General features: G+C 53.3%; 6 protein-coding genes across 6 annotated transcripts; 3 read left to right on the top strand and 3 right to left on the bottom strand.

Annotated features, from left to right (window-relative positions):
• Positions 1–127: 127 nt before the first annotated feature.
• Positions 128–1356, top strand: SETTUDRAFT_89539 (uncharacterized protein; the record flags this gene model as incomplete). The annotated part of the gene is made up of 2 exons (XM_008026998.1): positions 128–546; positions 603–1356. The coding sequence occupies 2 exons, from the start codon at positions 128–130 to the stop codon at positions 1354–1356; spliced, it is 1173 nt and encodes a 390-aa protein (XP_008025189.1).
• A 1264-nt stretch (positions 1357–2620) lies between these two features.
• SETTUDRAFT_153328 (uncharacterized protein) lies at positions 2621–10246 on the bottom strand (the record flags this gene model as incomplete). The annotated part of the gene is made up of 3 exons (XM_008026997.1): positions 2621–5111; positions 5561–5564; positions 5593–10246. The coding sequence occupies 3 exons, from the start codon at positions 10244–10246 to the stop codon at positions 2621–2623; spliced, it is 7149 nt and encodes a 2382-aa protein (XP_008025188.1).
• Positions 10247–10847: 601 nt separating this feature from the next.
• SETTUDRAFT_162779 (uncharacterized protein) lies at positions 10848–11784 on the top strand. The gene is made up of 5 exons (XM_008026996.1): positions 10848–10865; positions 10886–10888; positions 10989–11051; positions 11140–11253; positions 11303–11784. The coding sequence occupies exons 3-5, from the start codon at positions 11028–11030 to the stop codon at positions 11507–11509; spliced, it is 345 nt and encodes a 114-aa protein (XP_008025187.1). The 5' UTR covers positions 10848–10865; positions 10886–10888; positions 10989–11027; the 3' UTR covers positions 11510–11784.
• A 559-nt stretch (positions 11785–12343) lies between these two features.
• On the top strand, positions 12344–15239 carry SETTUDRAFT_134649 (uncharacterized protein; the record flags this gene model as incomplete). The annotated part of the gene is made up of 4 exons (XM_008026995.1): positions 12344–12559; positions 12763–13604; positions 13653–13930; positions 13979–15239. 4 exons carry the CDS (start codon positions 12344–12346, stop codon positions 14866–14868), a joined length of 2226 nt encoding a protein of 741 aa, XP_008025186.1. The 3' UTR covers positions 14869–15239.
• A 436-nt stretch (positions 15240–15675) lies between these two features.
• On the bottom strand, positions 15676–17810 carry SETTUDRAFT_162778 (uncharacterized protein). The gene is made up of 2 exons (XM_008026994.1): positions 16633–17810; positions 15676–16574 (listed from the first exon to the last, which is right to left on the bottom strand). Exons 1-2 carry the CDS (start codon positions 17774–17776, stop codon positions 15967–15969), a joined length of 1752 nt encoding a protein of 583 aa, XP_008025185.1. The 5' UTR covers positions 17777–17810; the 3' UTR covers positions 15676–15966.
• A 138-nt stretch (positions 17811–17948) lies between these two features.
• SETTUDRAFT_134644 (uncharacterized protein) lies at positions 17949–19505 on the bottom strand (the record flags this gene model as incomplete). Its single annotated transcript, XM_008026993.1, has 2 exons — positions 17949–19113; positions 19213–19505. The coding sequence occupies 2 exons, from the start codon at positions 19503–19505 to the stop codon at positions 18294–18296; spliced, it is 1113 nt and encodes a 370-aa protein (XP_008025184.1). The 3' UTR covers positions 17949–18293.
• Positions 19506–19780: the final 275 nt, after the last annotated feature.

Raw genomic sequence — 19780 nt, 5'->3', positions numbered from 1 at the left:
CTCCCCTTCACCTTGTCCTCTATATGAAGCTATATAAAGCCTCGCCCCTAGATATCATCTACTTTCTCCCCAACGCCACCACCATAACAACAACAAAAAACGAAAAAGACAGGCACATGGTCTCAAGATGTCTGGCGCTTACCCCCCGCATGCAGGGAAGAAGAAAGCCACGTTGACAGCAAATGAGATTCAGACTGAACTCAGCAACGCCGTGAAATCAGCAACTCACACCCGGGCACCGTACAAGAAACAAGCTGTAGTGCTCATCCATTTTGAAGTCGATGATTTACACTGCGATGGCCCCGAGAAAGAACTGGCTGATACCTTTCGGCAATTCTATGGTATCCATAACATTACCCATCTCCTGCTGATGAACAACGACCCAATCCCACACGTTCTTGTTAATGAAACTCTCAATAAGTTGATCAGGCAAGGCAATGCCGCCAAAGACTGCCTGATTATCCTCTACTATTCGGGTCATGGACAGATTGTGGTAGAGCAGTCGGTCTCCAAGCATCAAGGACTGCGATTCCAACTTAAGCTCGCGTAAGTAGCAATTTGCTTTTTGTTTCTCTTCTTATATCATACTAATCAGTTTACAGAGGCGCATACGACAAGGACACAGGGAAGCCTCTCACCCCGCTCCTAGACTGGGAAGTGGCAACTTCCATGCTTCACGGATCACCTTGCCATGTCCTTCACATCATGGACTGCTGTTTCGCAGCCGAGTACATGGATTTAGATGTAGAACTACTAGCTGCTGCAACTGAGGCAGCCGGTTCAGATGTCGGTAGATCCTTCACGAAAGCTCTTGTCCACGAGCTCCGTAGCCTATCTTCTCAGCCGTTCACAATCTCCACTCTTTACCAGAGGCTCATGACGAACCGAAGCGCTCTGAATCTCGATTGCATTCCACTCTACAACAATTGCAATGGTAGAGACTCGATTACCTTGGGAAACGCAGTACACAGGCCCCAGGCTGCGGGTCCACTTCTTAAACCAGATAGCCCACGAATCCTACTCGCCGCAAATGTCAGCCATGATGTCAATATGGCGGATATTCAAAGTTTGAAAGATTGGCTCACTAGCCTCTTGCCTACCTCGATCATGGGAATGGAAATCAAGCTAGAAGGTGCTTGGGATTCGTCATCATCATCATCACTTTTGCTCTTCTCTCTTCCAATCACAGTTTGGGCCCACATCGACCGCACCACTTCGGCATACACCTACGTCGGCGAAGTAACTTCCAACAACAAGTTGCTGCAACAGGCTCCTACTCAGAATCCCGCACTTGCTTTCAGATCCCCACAGGGGCTGGAAACCCGCAAGCCAGGAGAGTCTTCTGCGCAGAACTGAGTGATCTCGCTTCAACCAAGCGGGACAGAACTTGATCTCCAGAACCGTTGCGAATTGTGGTCGCACTTGCATTCACTCTCTCAAGTATGTAATTGTGTGGCAGTATAGTCAATCAAGCGATTGCTGTCTACTACAGACTGTCCACCACTCCATTGTGAATTTCAGTTTTAATTAATCATCTTTCGATAAAAAAAAAACCCCCCAGTTGCAAATGGAATATCTACTAACTTGATACAACTGCAGAGTTTAGTCTAAAGCCGAAATGCGCATATGTACGCTTTGTAAACAGCTGGTGACTAGAAGCGGACGACAAAGTAGTGGCAGCTGGACAGCCCCCGGTTAGCCGTTGCAACGGCAACTATAGTAGATACAGCTGTGGTGGTCGTAGGCAAGAGTGGCAGGCGGAAGTGGCAGGTAGGAGTGATAAACAAGAGTGAGAAGTCAAAGTCAAAAGTAAGAGTAGTAAATCAAATTAGTCGGCTTCAAACTGGTCGATATATACGTATGGATGTAGAGTGATACCCAGATTCAATTGGCGAAAAAGAAAAGAAAATCAAAAGATTAGAAGGCAGTAGTAGTGGTAGGTAGCAACAGGGGTTGGCAGCGAGCGGTGGGTCGCGGTGGTAGGCAGGCCTAAGTAGAGCGGTGCAGTCCACTTGGCGATATATGCCCAAGTCCAAAACTGCACATCTACACGATTGCAATACATTGCATGGAACGACTATAGCCCGCACATACGACCACAGCCAGAGAATTCTACAGGGTCTCGTTAGCTCCCCATATGTCAAGACTTTGTGCGGTAAACTAGTAGTCAGGTGGGTGACCACTGGCGAATCCTTACTGTTGTATGTATTTTTTTTGTTTTTTGCCGCGTTGATTTCTTGCCTTGGAGTTGAACAACTGAGTGCTGGGGTTAGTCGGACCGGATCGGCTAGACCAGACGGTTGGCTGGGCTACTAGCCACTGCCCTAGCCACCCTGCGGCCTTGTCTGCTTGACATCACTGAGTCCACTGCGCAACATTTTTGACTTCCCAGACATCTCCAACATCACTTCTATAGCACAAGCTGCTGATTCCAGAATGTAATTCGCTGAAAATTATAATACACTATGCACATTTTCTTCAGGTTTCATCACCCATATCTCCTGCAAATGCAGTCACCAACACGCAACGCCCATGGTCCGCAAACGCCAAAACGCATGATGAGATTTAAAATGCAACTCTTCGTCGTTAAACCAGTCCCCCCATCGCCTGCCACAATTGTTTACTCAAATTGGTTCTCGCGGTCGACCCATACATCCTCGAGCTCGGCAAAGTTGTGGAAGTGTAGCGGTCGGTGAACGGGGTCGTAAAAGCGGGCTGGTGTGTCGAGGCGCACGTGCACTGGTTTCTTCTCCACCGAGCCGAAGGCGCTGCCCATGAAGCTGTAGTTCCAGATGCCGTTGTCGGGAATGAGGAAGTAGCCGCGAATCTTGTCGGACAGCAGCAACTGGCATTTTTCACCGAAGCTGGTGCTGAAGCCCGCCGGGTTGTCGGACATGGTGTCCTTGTTCTCCGCGCCCCACTTGTAGCCGTTGGGTGTGAGGGCCCAGGCGGCGAGTGAGACGGAACCGGGAGTAAAGGATACAGTCATTGAAACAGTCTTCTTGTCCCAGGTAGCATGCTGATTCATGAGACGAGCGTGCTGAGTGACATCGCTGGCCTGCATGTACGGCGGCTCGTTTCCACTGACAGTGTGAATGATACCCAGAGGCTCCAGGTTGTCCAGGTACTCGTGCTTTGGCAGCTCCTTTGGCAGCTGCACGTCGCGAGTGTTGCCGACTTGAGGGACCATGACAATGGTGCAAATTTCCTTGACTTGGTCGTTGTCAGGCGGCGACCTGCCGTAAAGGTAACCCGCGACCTGAACACGAAGATCGGCAATGGTGATGAATCGCTTAAGCACATTCTTCGGCATGACGTAGGTAAAGTGGCCTTCCTCCTTGACATCTTCAGAGTTGATGTAGATGTTGTTGGCACGAGTGCGCAGGTTGGATGTGGCCACGGCCCTCGTGCGCCACTCCGTCTTCGAGGCAAACGAAGCCTGCTCATACTGCGAAGTTGTCGTGACGACCATCTCCTCACCGTGGATGTTCTGAGTCTTGGTGGTGACGGCAGTCAGCTGCTGTTGCTCTTCCTGTTGCTTGTCGATCTCGGCAGCTTGTTGACGTTGCATCGAAGGAGCTGAAATCTCCATACCCAAGATGATATCGCGCACTTCACTGCTAGTAAGCGACGACGTGTTGACATTGTTCTTCTTTCCGTAGTCGAGCAAGATGAGATCTCGGAGTTGGACTTCAACCTTGATCCAGTCCTCATCTGTCAGAGAAGGCCAAATGTGATGCTCTTGGGTGATGACAGTCTTGTCAGGACGCAGGAGCAGCTTGGTCTTGTCCTGGTTGACGTGGAGCGCACGTAGGATCAGGATCAATCTCGAGAAAGCAGTGTATGAGGAGATTGTCTTCAACCACTCGTCGTACAGGTTGAAAAGCACCATCTGAGGTCCTGTGGCTCGCAGAATCATGTCACCAAGCTTCTCCACCTTCATCGCAGCCTGGAAGGGTAGCTGCAACTCTGACGCGCGAATGGAAATGTTGGGAAAGTCGAGCAGGTGCACTTCGAGAGGATCAAGCAGGCCCTTACGAGTGACAATCAGTTGCTTTGGTTGTTCTTCGACAGGCAATGATCGAATGAGAGCCGCCACTTCTTCGGCAGTCTTCCACTTGGCTAGCTGACCAAGACGCTTCTGGCCGGCCCAGACACTTGTGTGGATAATCTTCAAGAACAGCTGACCAGTTCGGGGGTTGAAGATGAAGATGGCACCGTTGATGGGCTTAGTCGTCAAGTTACCCTCAAAAGTCTTGTGGATCGTCACACGGTAAACGTTGGTGTCGTCAATGAAAAGCTGAATCTGGTTGCTGAACAGTTCCGAGTAATTCTGGGAGTTGAGGAACTCCTGAGAGCTCTCAGAGGCGTACAGCTGAAGACCCTTCCTGATACGCTCGCGGAGAACGTAGAGAGCTGGGTTGGCCTTCATGATCTTCGCCATGGCTTGCTGGATCAGCTGTTTAAGACCAGGGAAGTACTGTCCGTAGGCAGAGTAGAGGTTGTATGCCAGATCAATGCCAATCATGAGACCAGTGGCAGATGGATAGATACTCATGCTGTCTTGAGTGTAGTCGAGGTACTTGGCGCGCACATATCGTTCAATGTCGTGAGAATCATAGTCACCATATCGCAGCTGAACATCAATCCAGAATTTGTTGGTAGTGGTTGCAGTCATCGTGTCCTTGGTGTCGTACAACATGGATGGTGGCGAGACACTCCACTTGTGGCTGGCAAAGAGGAGAATGTCGGCGCAAGAGCTGTTCATCTTGTATGACTTACGAGGATGAATCGTCTCCTTTTGGACAGTCTCGATACCCAGCGCCTCAAGTTCCTGATCAAAGACTTGACACAGATCCATAACGACCGACTCGTGAATCTTCTGCCACAAATGGGCTCGGAAGATCTGAATAAGCGAAATCTTGAGGGTTGGAATCTTACCGTGCAAGAAGATGCCCGTAAGATCAAGTTGGACCTGGAAACCTACGTAGACGTTTGCACGGTTGATTGTAGGAGACCACCATAGCGTGAATCGACGATTGGGAATCTGGTTGAGACCGGAACGTTGGGCGTTGGTAAGCTTCTTGAACTTCATACTCTCTTCGAAACCACTGTTGTGAAGTACGAGGTGGTCGTGTCGCAGATACAGTTGGTCCTTATCAACCTTGAATCCGGACCAACTAGTGGATGAGGATTCGAGAGTAATTTGCTTGACCACGAAGCTGTGCAGCTGAGAAGCGGAAGATTCAGGGCTGCTCTTGCGGGTAAACATCCGGTGTTTCGACTGTTCGGCTTGGTCGAGAGCTGCAAAATCCTGGGCAGTCATCTCCACGGTGTTGAGACAATCGTACGCCAAGACTTCTGTCTCGTGTGACTTGTCGGAAGACTCCTCACGGTGGAACACAAGGATATGGTTTCTGGTAACGACCAGATCCTCCATGCTTCCTCCCATCTTGATGCGGTACAAAGGCTCAGTACCGTTGACAATGTTGTAGGCGCGACGAGCCTTTCCATCAGGACCCAGCAGCAGATCACCTTCTTTGACATCCTCTACTAGTACCTCGCTACCGTCGTATCGAAGTAGTCTAGTACCATTGGCAAGACAGGCCTTCTCCCAGAAAAGTCCTTCCCAGGATGGGAATGCCGTGGCCTTGAAAAGTGTATGTTCCAAAATGGTCTCCACACCACCCAAAGCCTGGATGACGTCAGTTCTGTAACTGTTCAAATTCCACAATTTGCCGTCGTGTCGCTGGCTTGTCCACCAGAAAGGATTGCTCTTCATGTGTTGGTAAATCTTGAACTCGGTCCGGGCACGGAAACCCTTATCAAAACTGAGCGTACTACGGTCTTTCTGGAACAGCGTGTTGATACGGGGCAGACCACGGTCCCAGCTATCCTCCAAGTCCTCAAGAGTCAGACGTCGGTTTTGCTGTTGAGCCTCTTGGCGCTTCTGCGAGTACTCCATCCATACACGCTGCGAGTCGACAAACTCAGACTCCCATGGGATGATGTACCGGAAAATGTTGGGAATAAGAGTCTCCTCGTCGTGCGACATACCGGCACGGTAATGCGTAACACCAGTGTCGGTTTGTTTAGACCATCGCTTGTCGCTTGTCGGGATGAGGATGTGAGATCCGGAAATCATACCAAGACCACCAAGCTCCTTGGGCGTGTAGAACACGGCAGGAGGGAAACGAGACGGCATCTTGGAGTTCAGGCCAATCTTGACACGGGTCTGAATCTTGGTCTCGCACTTGACAATAGTATCAAGCAGGTTGACCGTGGACACCGCCGCTTCACGGTAGTATGTGAACAGCGCAATGAGAGTCGTGTTCCACTTGTTGGCAATCTTGGTAAAGGTTGTCGATCCAGAAGACATCAAAATTTGTCGGATGCGGTTGTTGAATTTCTGAATGTCTTCCTCCGTCACTTGCAAGAACGCGTCGGCTGTGCGCTCCTTTGTAGAATTGTCCACAAGAGACCAGACACTGTCTTTGACAGGGAACTCGCCAGTCAAGTTTCGGATCTTGGGCAAGATACGCACTTCGAAACCGTTCATGGAGAAGAGCAGGTTGGGGTTGTCGCGACTGTAGACACTGGCAAAAGTGTCATCCCACTCAATCGTCGTCACCGAACGCGGCAGTCGGTTCTTGAGGTCCCAGAAGACTGCACGACCAAGATTGACGTCGTGGCGCATCAATCGCATCCTCGAATCACGTGGCCAGCATTTCTTGTTCTTGTACCCAATAACGTTCTCAAAGTTGGGATCAGGGTTCTCCGTCAAGAATCGCTGAATCAGGTCTCGTGACTCCTCGGCTGTGAATCTGAAAAAGACCCAGATGCGGTCAATGTACCTTGTGTACAGTCGAATGGGGTGACGGACCTCGGTCTCGCGATCCTTGAACTGCAAAAAGTCGTTGGGGCTCTCAGGGGCACCAGCAATCTCGTTTGCGCGCTGCAGACCCAACAGCAAAATGTCCAGGACGAGACCGTAGTACTGGAATACGAAGCCAGAGAACTGCAGACCACGGATCATACCATAAGCATTGACGTGGTTCATGTCCTTGTAGTTGAGCTGGACGTTGTTCTTGGCTGTGATGTAGTCTGCCAGGTTGTGGTCCATGATGAGGCGCAACAGACGGTTCAGCATGGTCAAATCAATCTTCTCGTAGACCTTGGAAAGCTGGGTCTCAATCATGACGTTGCATTCGCCATCCTTGGTCTCCCAGACTTGATCTAGGTTGTTGATTCCCTGGGCCCATTTGTACGTCAAGAGAGGCGGCACCTCGGAGTCTGAAGGCTTGATCCAAGCCGGGAATAGGTGTCGCTGGTCGGCCTGGTACCACAGGTATTGATCGAGGTATGCATCCGTAATCTTCTCCATTGGCTCAATGTCGTACACTGGGTTAATGCTGCTGTAGTTGTCGTTCATGTCGATGCCAACCTCCTTAAACGCACGCTGTGTAAGCAAGAAGCGCTTAATCCTAGCCAGCGTTGTTCCAGGAGAGTCGTAAGCCTGCTCAATGAGCGCAAGCTCTTCACGCTGGCTCTGGTTGAGACGGCCCTTGACAGAGTAGGCTTCCCTAAGACGTTCCAACGCTAGGATGAGAATCTTGGTGTCGTGTTTGTACGAGACACTGGGGAACGGAATCGGTTGGAACTTTCTGGCTTCCAGCCAGTGCACCATGGTCGTGTAGATGGCAACAGCCTCCTCAGAAGAGACATAAGGACCATCCTTCATGTAGTTGTGCTGGCGCTCCTGTTCTGCCTTGAGCCACAGACGAGTCAACCGTCCCAGGTTCTTCTTAGCGACAGTCTTGTCCACAGTGGCACCTCGTCGAATACGCTCACGGTTGTAGTGGGCAACCGAGATCCACCAATCAGCCTTGCTCTTGACGTAGCGCAAAATAATGTTCTCAATGGGTGCGGGCAGACCAGGAACCTTCCACGGAATGTTACTCTTCCAGCAGCGCCATGCTTCTGACAGGTGCTGCAACACAGTGTTGACCTTGTTCTGCTTGATACCCTCGGGCATCATGTCCATGAGATCGCTCATGACGGCAGCACGAAGCTCCAAATCAAAGTGAGATTCTACTCGCTGCTTGGTGACCGTCTTTGCAACACCCTTGCTGTGTCTGCCCTCGAATTGACGTGAGAGCAAGTTGCCGAGCCAGCGCTCAAGAAGAGGGATAATGCCTCGCATGAAGAACAGCCACACTCTCCAGGCAGGAGCCCAGAAACCGCAACCAGGACCCTTGCCGACGGGGCCAGAGTTGAATCGGTAGTAGATCAAATGCTTGAGATCCTTGCAGGAACGAATCTGGTGCATCAGCTTGTACTTGTACCGGTACATACCGGTCAATTGACCAACGTGGTTGAAGGCGTAGAGGATACCATCAGCAAGCTGGAAGGCGTCAATGTTGCCTAGGCGGTACTGCACCTGGGCATCAACAATAAGCTTTGTTAACCTCAGAATTTCACGCATCAGATGGAAAGCATTTCCGAAACGCGACTTCTTTCTTTCCTTGGTGGTAAGAGTCTTGACAGGCTTCAAGTTGAAGTTGTAGTCAAGATGCAGGTAAGTCAAGTTCTTGCGATGGATGAGCAGGTTCAGCATGTTGTAACCTTGACGGCAAACTTGCAGACCAGCCTCAACCCAGTCAATCTTGGTCTGTTGGAAGAACTTGGTGCCCTTCAACGTCCTCATCAGATTCTGCCTGTTCTGTGCCTGAGGTGGCTTCTTGTGCAGCTCATTCAGAACATAGGTTTTTAGCAGCTTTTGGTACGAGACCCGAACCTTGACTGGCTGACCGGCTGGTACGTGCTCGAGGTACCATTGCTTAACCAGAGGAACATCCTGTGCCCTAACCATGCGACCGGAGCGCTTGTCGAATGGGTGGGGTGCCCACCAAAGGGCAATAGCGGAAGCAGTCTCTGGTGTTGAAATCTCCTCATCAGCCATGAACGGCTCCATGTCTTCTGGCATCTGGAAGTCGTCCTCATCATCTTCGTCGGCATCCCCGAAGACGGTGTCCTCATGGCTCACAGAAAGATTCTTGGGAGCAACGGCTCTTGAAGAGATGGGGTTAATTCCAGGATCGAAATAGAATGCTGGAAGATCGGGGTCTTCTGCACGGACATAGACGACCTGTGGGTAGGAGTACCAAGCCAGCTTGACACTTCGGGGCAGCGAGTTGTAAAGGTATGGGTATGACACACGGTATTCAGTACGGATAGGAGATCGGAAGATAATGCGGTCGATGGCGTTGAACTCGCCAAAGTCTTCATCATTAGGGTCAATGTCCTTGTACAGGGGCTCAAAGCGAGGCCCTCCAGGAATCGCAACATTGAGTGCTTTTGCAGTCTGGAAGCTGTTGATGTCGAACATGTGGAAATAGTTCTTGTCTACAATGTCACTGAGAAGCTGCTTGCTCAGACGGTACAGAGTCGCCATCTGAGGAAGATCGAGATTCCAGGTCTCGTAGCTGGGCCCGTTGACATGTGGGGTATCGAGAAGGGGGCGATGGTCGTAGAACCACTCGTATACTGGGCTGTCCTCATCTTCGTCGAGTTCCAGCTGGATGGGTTCCAAAGGCTCCACATCCTCAATGTTCTCCGAGTACGACAGTGGGGGCTCTTCGTCGTCAAAAGGTGGGAAGCGCATTCGCTTGAAATGGCGACGGTCGCTCTTCTCTTTCCTCATGGCCAGCCACATGGCGGCCCATTGCGCGTGGAAAATGGGCTCAATTACACGCGGTACTTCGTTGACCAGCGTCAGGCATCCGTTGGTGTGGTAGAGGACTTTTACGTCGCGTCTACTTTCCCAAGGCATGGGCATGTTTTCTAGGAGCTTCAGAACAGCGTGTGGCATGAACTTGAGTGCACCAAGATAGCTTCGCTTGTCCGAGGTAAACTTCTTCTGAGACACATCGCCAATATCTCTAAAGACCTTGCGCAAGTGCTCTGGAGGAAGATCCGCCTTTTGCGTCTCGACAAATCCAGCCTTGCGCTTTTCACCAAATCTCTGACGCTGTTGCCGTAACCAGTCCTTCTTCTTCTGTGCGAACTTGGCGATTTGTGGATCGACTGGTGGGCGCATACCGGGGGGGCCAACAGTACCAGGCGGGCCTGGCGGGCCTGGAGGCGGAGGCGGTGGCGGCGGCGGCGGCGCATATCCGGAGCCTGGAGGGCCTGGGGGAGGACCACCTGGCGGAGGGGGCGGCGGAGGGGGTGGAGGAAAATCCATCTTTATTACTATAGAAAGGGGAAGAAGGCTACTGCCGTCAGAAAGAGCTTCGACACGCGAGTAGAACGGATTTGCGCCGCGGGTGTCGGGGGTCCAAAGGATGGTAACTGGAGGTTGCCCACGAGCTCCTCAATATGTCTGGCGAATACGGAAAACGAGGAGGCAGGAGTTTGCCGATCTTTGGGATGCGACCCCGATGCTGTACTGCACTACAAGAGTCGGCTGGGCGCAGGTGGTCGCGACAAGCTTAGGAGCCTAGTCCTGAGCTTTGCGGACGGCGCCGCGGTCGAAGAAGGCGAAAGTCGCGTCGGCGCGCACGTTCCACGACAATCCCCAATGGCTCAAAGGTCGAAAGAGTGACGGCGCACACAATGCAGAGATCGACCCCCGCGCGTTGTGTGGAATGGTGGTGATGGAGATGGGTCGCTAGTGGCGTGCATGAACTTTTGTCTTCGCGACATTCTGCAGACGGCCAGCGCTGGCACGTGACTAGGGAGTGGGTCGCGGCACGCTAGCTCTGCCTAGCCCACTAGCGCCAGAATGCGGTAAGCGAGAGTTGCAGAACACCGGAATTTTGATCCTCTTGACGACCGATCACTAACGACACAGCACCCCAGTGGTAAGTTTTGTTGCCGTCGTGCTGCCAGACTTCCTCCTCGATACTAACCCATCGCCCAGACTCAGGTACGATTTTTTCGACGACGCGCCGCGCCATTCGGAGACGGCCTTGCTCACAGCACTGCAGACAATTACCCACTGACTCCCCGGGAAATCTACCACGATGCCTTCCAACAGACTCACCTACGTACGTCGCACCGCAATCTCGAGCGCTTGGCCCGGCGATTGAGAATACCAAAGGAAAGACTGGGATTGAAGACTGACTTTTTGGGCAGAGGCGACGTGCGCCATACAACACCAGGAGCCAGAAGGTGCGCATCATCAAGACTCCTGGCGGCGAGCTCCGTTACCTGCACATCAAGAAGAGGGGCACTGCTCCCAAGTGCGGTGTAAGTTGAAATGGACATGGCAAGCCGGGCTGCTGTTGACGAGTGCTAGGACTGTGGTACCAAGCTCCAGGGTGTGCCCGCCCTCCGCCCCCGCGAGTACGCCCAAGTGTCCCGCCCCAAGAAGACGGTCCAGCGCGCCTACGGCGGATCGCGATGCGCCGGCTGCGTCCAGGACCGCATTGTGCGTGCTTTCCTGATCGAGGAGCAGAAGGTTGTCAAGAAGGTGCTCAAGGAGTCCCAGCAAAAGAAGCGTTAAGCGGTTGCATTGCGAGGTGAAGGGGGTTTAGCATGTCAAAACTGGGTCAACGGTGTTTACGTGCATTATGGGCAGTCTCCTGGTTCGGTCGGCTTTTACGATACCAAGAGGATTTCTGCGTCACGCCGCCAGGCTGTAGCTGAGTAGGGTTACGAATACATCCACAAGCTGCGACACGGGTTTTTGCCGGAGACTGTAGCGTGAGGCCCTGGCAAGCTGAGGCGGCCGTGTTGAGTGCAAACGGAGAAGCCGTGTCCAATGCAAAGCCCGAAGCCATGATCCATGCATACTGCGTGCGCCGTGAGTGTTGTGGCCTGCGAGTGTGCTGCAGGGCGGACGGTCAGGTTCGACCCGGGTGAAATCTAGATACAGCTGGGTGGTGATGGTGTTGAGCTACAGATTGCATGTCGAGCCGCCCACAGACGGCGCAATGCCCACGGCTGCGAAGGCGCGTGGCATGGCGACGGTCGAGTGCCCACGCAGCGCGCAATGGCCGCAAGGGCGCGGCCCGAGCATGCACATGGGCGGGCGCGGCTGTGATTGGCGACGGGCTGGGGGCCGTGGTGAGGGTGCGGGTGCGGGTGGAGGGTGGTGGGCGAGGGCTGGCTGCAGGAAGCAGGCTGACTTGCTGCGGGCCATGGATTCTGTTGCGGGTGCGGCTACGGCCACGGCTACGGCCACGACGCGCATGACCAAGAGCCTCTCGCGCGGCATTGGAGTCAGACCTTTTGGCGCTGCTTCCATTCGCGCTGGCGGCCTCGGACTCTCCCAGCGCGCGCCCCCGCTTCCACTCTGCTCGACCCCCTAGATTGCCTGCGATATCGGTCGCCGGCCATGTCGACCAACATGCTGCACTCCATGTCGCCCACCACGCCGGGATTACAAAGCCTTCCGCACCCCTTCGCCAGCCCCAACAGCAACCACGCCCGCGGCTTCAAGCGCTCCGCCTCGAGCGATGACGACGACAATGCCGACGGAGATGCGCGCCCCTCGTCGTCGCGGCGCAATACCGCCGTCAAGCGCGCGTGCAACGAGTGCCGCCAGCAAAAGGTGAGTAGGCCCGCGCCCGCTCTCGACGCCTCAGTCTCCCGTCTCCAGCAGCCCGCCGCCCATGGCCACTCTCGCGCGCATGCCCAATGCCGGTGCCAGTCGATGAGGATTCACCGTTATGGCGGCTGACGTCCCGGCGTCCAATGGCGAGCTGGCGACGCCTCGACCTGTCTTCCTGCCGCTAACATTGTTTTTTTCCGCAGCTCAAATGCAACGTCCAGCAGGATCCCTTTGTCAGCTGCGCCCGCTGCCAGAAGCAGAATCTACGATGCGTCATCGAGCCCAACTTCAAGCGCATTGGCAAGCGCAACCGCAATGCCGAGATGGAGAAGGAGATGGAGTACCTGCGCGAGAGGCTCGCCATGTATGAGGGCCAGGCAGCGGCGAACCAGCCCGTCGTCAAGGCTCCCCAGCACGTGTCAGACACCCACGGCTTCACCACCGGCACAGTCCCCAAGGTCGAGGACGACGCATTTCTACAGACCCAACACACCCAGGTAGCGGCCACATCTTTACTCGACTTGCGCAGTGGATCTCCCATGTTCTATTCACTTGGCGCGGGCGAAGTGCGCCTCGGGCACAGCGAGGTCAATGACTTGTTTACCGAGTACTTCCAGCTATATCACCCATTCTTGCCATTCCTAGACCAGGTGCGGTCGCCTGAGGAGTACTATTCCCAAGACCATAAGCTCTTGTTCTGGGCCATTGTTGCTGTGGCTGCGCGGCGATATGGACCCCGCCCGTCTCTCTTGAAGGAACTTGCCAAACCGCTCAGCGATCTGATCTGGGATTCGATAAGGAATCAGCCCAACCACCATGTAGTCAAGGCGCTGTGTCTTCTCTGTACTTGGCCTTTACCGGCAGAGCGAACCGTGACGGATCCAACCTTTATTCTGTGCGGTGCCATGATGCAGGTTGCTATGCAAATAGGCCTTCATCAGCCGACCCACCCAGAGGACTTTACTAGAACAAAGGTGCGCCTGCGACAAGAGGACATACACGACCGTCTGAGGACATGGGCGGTCTGCAACATTGTAGCCCAAACGTAGGCCTAGTCTTTCTTTACATCTAATATAAAGCTCACAGCGTCCAGGGTATCGACAGGCAATGGCCAGCCTTCCATCACACTCTATGACTCCACCCTTGACTTCAAGGTGGATGACGAAGAGCACATGCGCATCATACCACCGACATTGTTCGTCCGTCTTCGGCAAGAAATGGCAGCAAGCAGAATCAACAAGCTCCTCTATTCAGTGAACAGTCGTCGATTTGCAGACGGTGCTGCGCTCAGCTACATGAGTCTTGAAGCCGACCGTTTGAAAGAGGAACGTGTCAGAGAGCAAAATGGCTCCCTCGATGGTGTGGACAGTGGTATGTTTGATTGGACTTGTCCTGGCACTGTGAACTAACATTCGGCAGACCTAGAAGAGCTCTATCATTATGCCGTCACACTACACCTCCATTTATACTCTTTCTTCAATTCTGAAGCCCGATTGGAACGACGCGACGATCTTGTCGCATTATACTTTGCCGCAACCGCATACCTGGAGCGTGTCTTCAAGTTGCAGCGCGACAGCAAACTACTCTACGTTCCATATTACGTGATGCAGATGGCTCTTGCGGCTGGCTTTGCGCTGCTCAAACTTCTCAACTCGGACTTTGCCAGTAAATTGCCCGCGGATAAAGGCCGACAGTTTGTACTGCAGACTGTCGATTCCTTGAGAAAGGCCAAGGTGTGGTCTAACGACCTGCTGGATCGGTTTGCCGAAGTGTTGGCGCAGCTCTGGAAGGAGAGTTCCCGAGGACGTAGCCTACACAGCATGTCGCAGTCACCTTCCCTCAGCAACGCGGGCATGAACAGCATGTTCAACCACCACAATCAGCAACAACACCAACAGCTGCTGCAAGAGCATAGACGAGGCAGTGCCGGTATGCTGGATGACCCCCTTGGCCTAATAATTCGAAGCCGGATGAGCATGAGCGTAGTATTTGATTGTGCGTGGCGCTGGCGAGAAGCGCAGGTTAGTGGCTCCGCAGAGCAGCTCGAGAACACCGTCATGACGAACCCTACGAATCCCGACTCTTCGAATAACTCGACGCCCCCTCCTGGCGATCCAAACGAAAACCCTGCGCATACCCTTCCGACGTTCAATCCTCACATCAACACGCTGAGCATGCCGCTTCAACTAACTAATGGAATGGCCAATGCTAACAGCTTTGAAATGTTCGACTCGGTCTCTTGGCTTCTGGACACCCAGCCAGACTGGACGTATGGAAGCGGCACTTTTGGTAACGACTTTGGTGTATAGAGTAACGGAGGTTCTTGAGCCTTTGTGGTTTTCCAACAAGCAGACTCACGACTGGTTCATTCGTCACTAAGATTTTGGGTCCCGTGTGCCTGGCCATTTGGATCATATCTTTTCGTTTGACGAGAACCGTGCTGGTGCGGCGACTGGACAGTTGCCATTGCTTGGAACTGAACCAAATCTGGATGTGTGGTATTTGCAGGGGTTGCATTTGTTTTAGCGTGGCGTTTTGGGCTGACCTCAGTGTCAAAGAGACTCTTTTTTTTATGCTATCACATTAATTTCTTCGTCCTCTGATAGGGTCGAAGCTATGGTCTCTATAGCAATGGGAAGAAAGGCGTGCTACTTATGGCTGTATGGAGAGTGCGAGAGAGAGAGAGAGGATTACGCAGCCAGAATAGTAGCTGTGCGGTAGGTTTGGTCCTGAATTCTGGTGTAATTGGATTGAGATATTCATCATTTTTCACAGTACGATGTATATAGGTGACTCCTAAGAACTGACATGTTATTTTCTGCCATGTCCAAACTCGATTATCTCTGACAGTAGCTGGTTTGGACATATATCAGTCAATGCATGGATGTGAATTTAATATTCAAAATCTTGGAGACAATCTTAGGATTGCTATACACAGTATATCGAGATTTTTTTGTATCAAACCCCCCCCCCCAACGTACCATGTTCAAATGATACCTCTGTATACATCAATACTAACAAGTTATTGGGGGCTTTTTTTATTCACGTCAAAAATGCACAAGAATGTATGTGAAGCAGCGATCAATTGTAAAAAAGAAAAAAAAGAAAAAAAACAGGGCAGATGGACATTCCAACATGTTATGTCCCATTTATATTTGGAATTTCAAACTCGTTTTGGTATATTCGAAGCACCTGTATCCCCACCCAGACGCATGTAAGTATATATGAAGCCCTATTACCAGATATCTTGGGGAAAAAAAGAAAGAAAAGAAAGAAAACCGACTACGATACCAAGATAAACGCCAAAATTAATGCCACACACCAAACGCTCAAGCATGATTGCACTAACAAGGGAAGATATTTGGCAGATTTCTCCACTGGAATAGACAGGGGGAAAACGAAGCATCTTAATGTCCACATCCACAAGACTCACCATGCACCACGCCCACATCCCTCTTTTTATGATCACCGCCATAGCTTGCCAAATGCGTCTGACCGTCTAACCGCTGACCGTCTTCGGGTACCTTACCCATCCAGCCCACCATGGTCCCATTCGCATCCTGCACTTTTAGACCCGCGCCCTTTTGCCTCAACTCCTTGGTGATAGCCTCGACATCCACGCCAAGGTAATCGCGCAAAAAGTCTCCAACCTCGGTGTTCTCATGGTTTCCATGCAGGGCCGTGGTGGCATCGGGGTCGGACGTGTAAATATTTACGTCTGCGCCGCTGTGGCCGTGCGTTGACCATCCTGTTTGCGCGCGCCGGGATATCATGTCTGCGTATTGGTAGAGGGCGGTTGCGGGGTCCTTGATGAGATTGTTGACTTCGTCTTGAGTGTAGTCGTGAACGCCCAGGCCTTCGGCGAGAGATTTTCGGACGAAGTCGGCGGTTTGGTCTGCAGGAGGGTTCGCGGCAAGGTACTTTTTGTAGGCAGACGCAAGGTTTTCGGCCGAGTGGGAGGCGTTTGCGAGGGGACCGGGGTACCAGACGTACTCGGGGTATGTAGAGTGAAGTTCTATAGGCATGTTAGCGGCAAGGCTGGAGCGGAGGATATGGGGATAAAAGAGGCATACGTCGAGCAACGGCCAGACCTCCAGTCTCGTGGTCAGAGGTAGATACCATAACGGTCTGCGTCTTCTCGTTCTTGATAAAGTCAAGCACACTGTTGAAAGCCTTGTCGTATGCGAGAACCTCGTGGACTTGGGCAGCGGGGTCATTGTGGTGACCGGCGTGGTCGATTCTGGAGCCCTCAATCATAAGGAAAAAGCCCTTGTCGCTGTCCCTCGTCGCATCACTAAGTGCCTTCATAGCTGCCTCGGCCATCTCGTGCAGGCTGGGGTAGACGTCGTTCTGGTTGCGGCGGTCGATTTCATAGGGAATGTCCGTGTCGGCAAAGAGTCCCAGCATGGGCATTTGGAGGGCAGCTCCTCCCTTCAAGCCGTCGAACCCAGCACGGTCAGAGACGTAGTTGAAGCCATAAGTCTTGGCCATTGCGACAATGTCCTTGTCGTCGGCGCGGCAGCTCGCATCACCGGTCGAGTTTGGGAGGAAGTGGCATCGGCCACCGCCCAACATCAGGTCCACGACACGTCCCAGCGGATAGTCGCCAACCATTTGTTCGGCGATGCGGTCTTCCTCGGATCGCATGTTCACATGTGCAGCGAAGCACGCCGGGGTGGCATCGGTGATGCGTGTGGTGACTACCAGGCCCGTCATGTAACCCGCCCGCTTGGCGGCTTCCAGCACCGTTCCGCATGGCTCATGGTCTGGTGTGACAGAGATGGCACCGTTGTAGCTCTTTCGCGCGCAAGAAAAGGCAGTGGCACCGGCCGCTGAGTCGGTGATGAGCGAGGAGGCGGATCGAGTGCGCGACTGGCCGATAAGGTGTTGGTCGATAACGAGCTGCTCACCAAAGGGAGCGCCGTTCTGGAACTGCATAAAGGATCGTGTGAGGGACAGCGACGTGGGGCCCATGCCGTCCGAGACCATGAATATGAGGTTCCTCTTGCCCGTAGCCTTGCGCGTCCTGGGGTCGATGCTCGCTCGTTGGAGGAGCACCGCGAGGGCGATGACGGCGCCTGTGGCCACGACGGCCCAGGCAAAGAGGCCGACTTCTCTCCAAAGCCTCCATGGCCTCACGCCCTGTTTCTCGGGATGGTCCGTCGGGCGGTTGGTAAGCAGGGCATCTTCTTCTGCCAGGTCGCGACTGGCGCCCATGTCCGAAGAAGCGCGGTTCGCGAAGAGGGGACGAGCACCAGACATGGTGGGTGGTGTGGGAGCGCGAGGGCTCGGTGGGTGAGCAGAGATGGAATGGCACTTAGGGGAAAAAGGAGTGTCAGGCTAGTGATCCATTTCCAGCTGACGAGTTGGTATATGAACACGGGGGGAGGGAGGGAGTCAAGTCAGCCGGGCAGCCACGAGACGTGTGGCGCCGGCTGATCGCCCATTGGACTTGACGTTGGCGGCGGGAACGTGCAGTCGGTAGCTACTTAGGCGTCTCGCATCACCCGCACCTGAAGCATGACCCCTTGTTCACCGGCGAAAAGCATGGTAATACTGCATCCAGCTGTGCATGGGTGCCGCCCAAGCCGAGAATGATGATATAGACTGCCCCCAGACTATCGTAACCGTATATAAACGCCCGCGCTATGCTGTGTAGATAAAACATGCATCAAATGGACCATGGACCTGGAAAATCCCTTCCCCTTCATGTCGTACCAGAACAAGCTCGCTCCTACATCTCCTCTGATTCAGTCTCGAGCCACTGGCCAAAGTAGACGCAGGTTCGCGCCGAGATTTCTCCCTCGTCTCCGCACAGGTCGAATACCGGACAATTGCCGCATGGGGCGTCTACAAAGCCGTTGTAGACCTTGGTCTCTGCTGCCCGTAGCACCGTCCGATAGTTGGTACCGGATATCTTCTCGAGCCGATCCTCAAGCACCATCATCTCGAGTAACTGTTCCATGTCGTCTTCTCGCACGACTTTACCACGCAAAACCTCCTTGGAATTGAGCCAGCTGGCTACCGAGGCGGCATTCGGGTACTGCGGGTTGTGCCGGTGAACCAGCTTGGTTGTGCTGGGATCCCTCGAGGCTTGATAAGGCTTGACGGCTGGGGCTATGTCCTCGATGTCCTGGATGCCTTGCACTTGGGCTTTCTTCCTCGCAATGGCGGCCGTCCTATCTTCTGTTATCTCGTAGTCGTTCCAGTTGCCCGGTACCCTGATGCACGTCTCATTCTCAACGTGCTGCGCTACGATGTTCGATATCGTGTCGATTAACGCCGTGTCAAAGTCGCCCTCGGATTGCCATGGTCCACCCGCAATATCTTCCGACGGCTTCAGGTGCTTCAAGAGGTACATTTTCCGGTTTGGGAACTTGACGCTCATGACCGACTGCACCAGGTCCTTCGACTCGAGGCTCTTGAGACATTTTGTGAGCGTCTGCTGGGTGACGTTGGTCCTGGAACGAAGCGCCTTGGACCAGATGCCGTCGGCCTGGACCTGGTCGATGTGGTGGTAGAGGAGGCGTTCGTCGGGAGTCAGCCGCCGAAGTCTGCAAGACACGCAGCTGTTAGTGCAGCTCTCACATAGGAGGTTGTGGAGAATTCATGGCTGTAGAGTTGTTTGCACAGCGCCCAATAGGCTCACGTACTTGTCGGCATCTTCTCTTGAGCGCAACTTCCAGCAAGGGTCTCCCTCGAACGTCATGAGTTTCAACAGGTGGCGGTCGCAGAGCTCTTGCAACAGCACTGTCAGCTGGGCCATGGTTTCCGCGACCTGCATGTTGGACAGATCTCGCTGGAAGAAGATCTGGCCCGCAGGCCGTTGTGCGCATTTCTCGTACAGAGCATCGGCGGGGCTGACGACTTCGTTGATGTTGCTGCTACTGTTGGCCTCGACGGGCTCTTCTTTGAGCACCACCGAGGGCGCCGTGGTTGAAGCCATACTGTTGTTGTGTAGGGCGGGTTCTCTGTCACCGGTCGATCATGGATTTGCCGCCGTGTGTTGCGTGTGAGTGTGGACGCGACGACATGGCGGGCACTAAGTATCGCCAAAAGTTTTTGGTGGGGAACCGTGGTCACTCACACTCACGCCCAGTCACGTGCTAGTGGCCAGCCCTGCATTTGCGTTTTTGGTCCGCCAAAGACACACAATCAGCACTACCAGCCTAGCCTACATCTACAATTCACACGACGGCTTCCGCGTCCAAATCCGAATTA

Source organism: Exserohilum turcica (assembly GCF_000359705.1).
Source record: "Exserohilum turcica Et28A unplaced genomic scaffold SETTUscaffold_2, whole genome shotgun sequence".
Classification (NCBI taxonomy): Eukaryota; Fungi; Ascomycota; class Dothideomycetes; order Pleosporales; family Pleosporaceae; genus Exserohilum; species Exserohilum turcicum.
This window is presented reverse-complemented; position numbering and strand designations above follow the sequence as displayed.

Coding starts and splice junctions, on each gene's coding strand:
- SETTUDRAFT_162778 (XM_008026994.1), bottom strand. CDS start 17,776: ATGGGCGCCAGTCGCGACCTGGCAGAAGAAGATGCCCTGCTTACCAAC. Junction 16,575..16,632: donor AGGTCTGGCCGTTGCTCGAC/GTATGCCTCTTT, acceptor ACATGCCTATAG/AACTTCACTCTACATACCCC.
- SETTUDRAFT_162779 (XM_008026996.1), top strand. CDS start 11,028: ATGCCTTCCAACAGACTCACCTAC. Junction 11,052..11,139: donor CTTCCAACAGACTCACCTAC/GTACGTCGCACC, acceptor CTTTTTGGGCAG/AGGCGACGTGCGCCATACAA. Junction 11,254..11,302: donor GCACTGCTCCCAAGTGCGGT/GTAAGTTGAAAT, acceptor GACGAGTGCTAG/GACTGTGGTACCAAGCTCCA.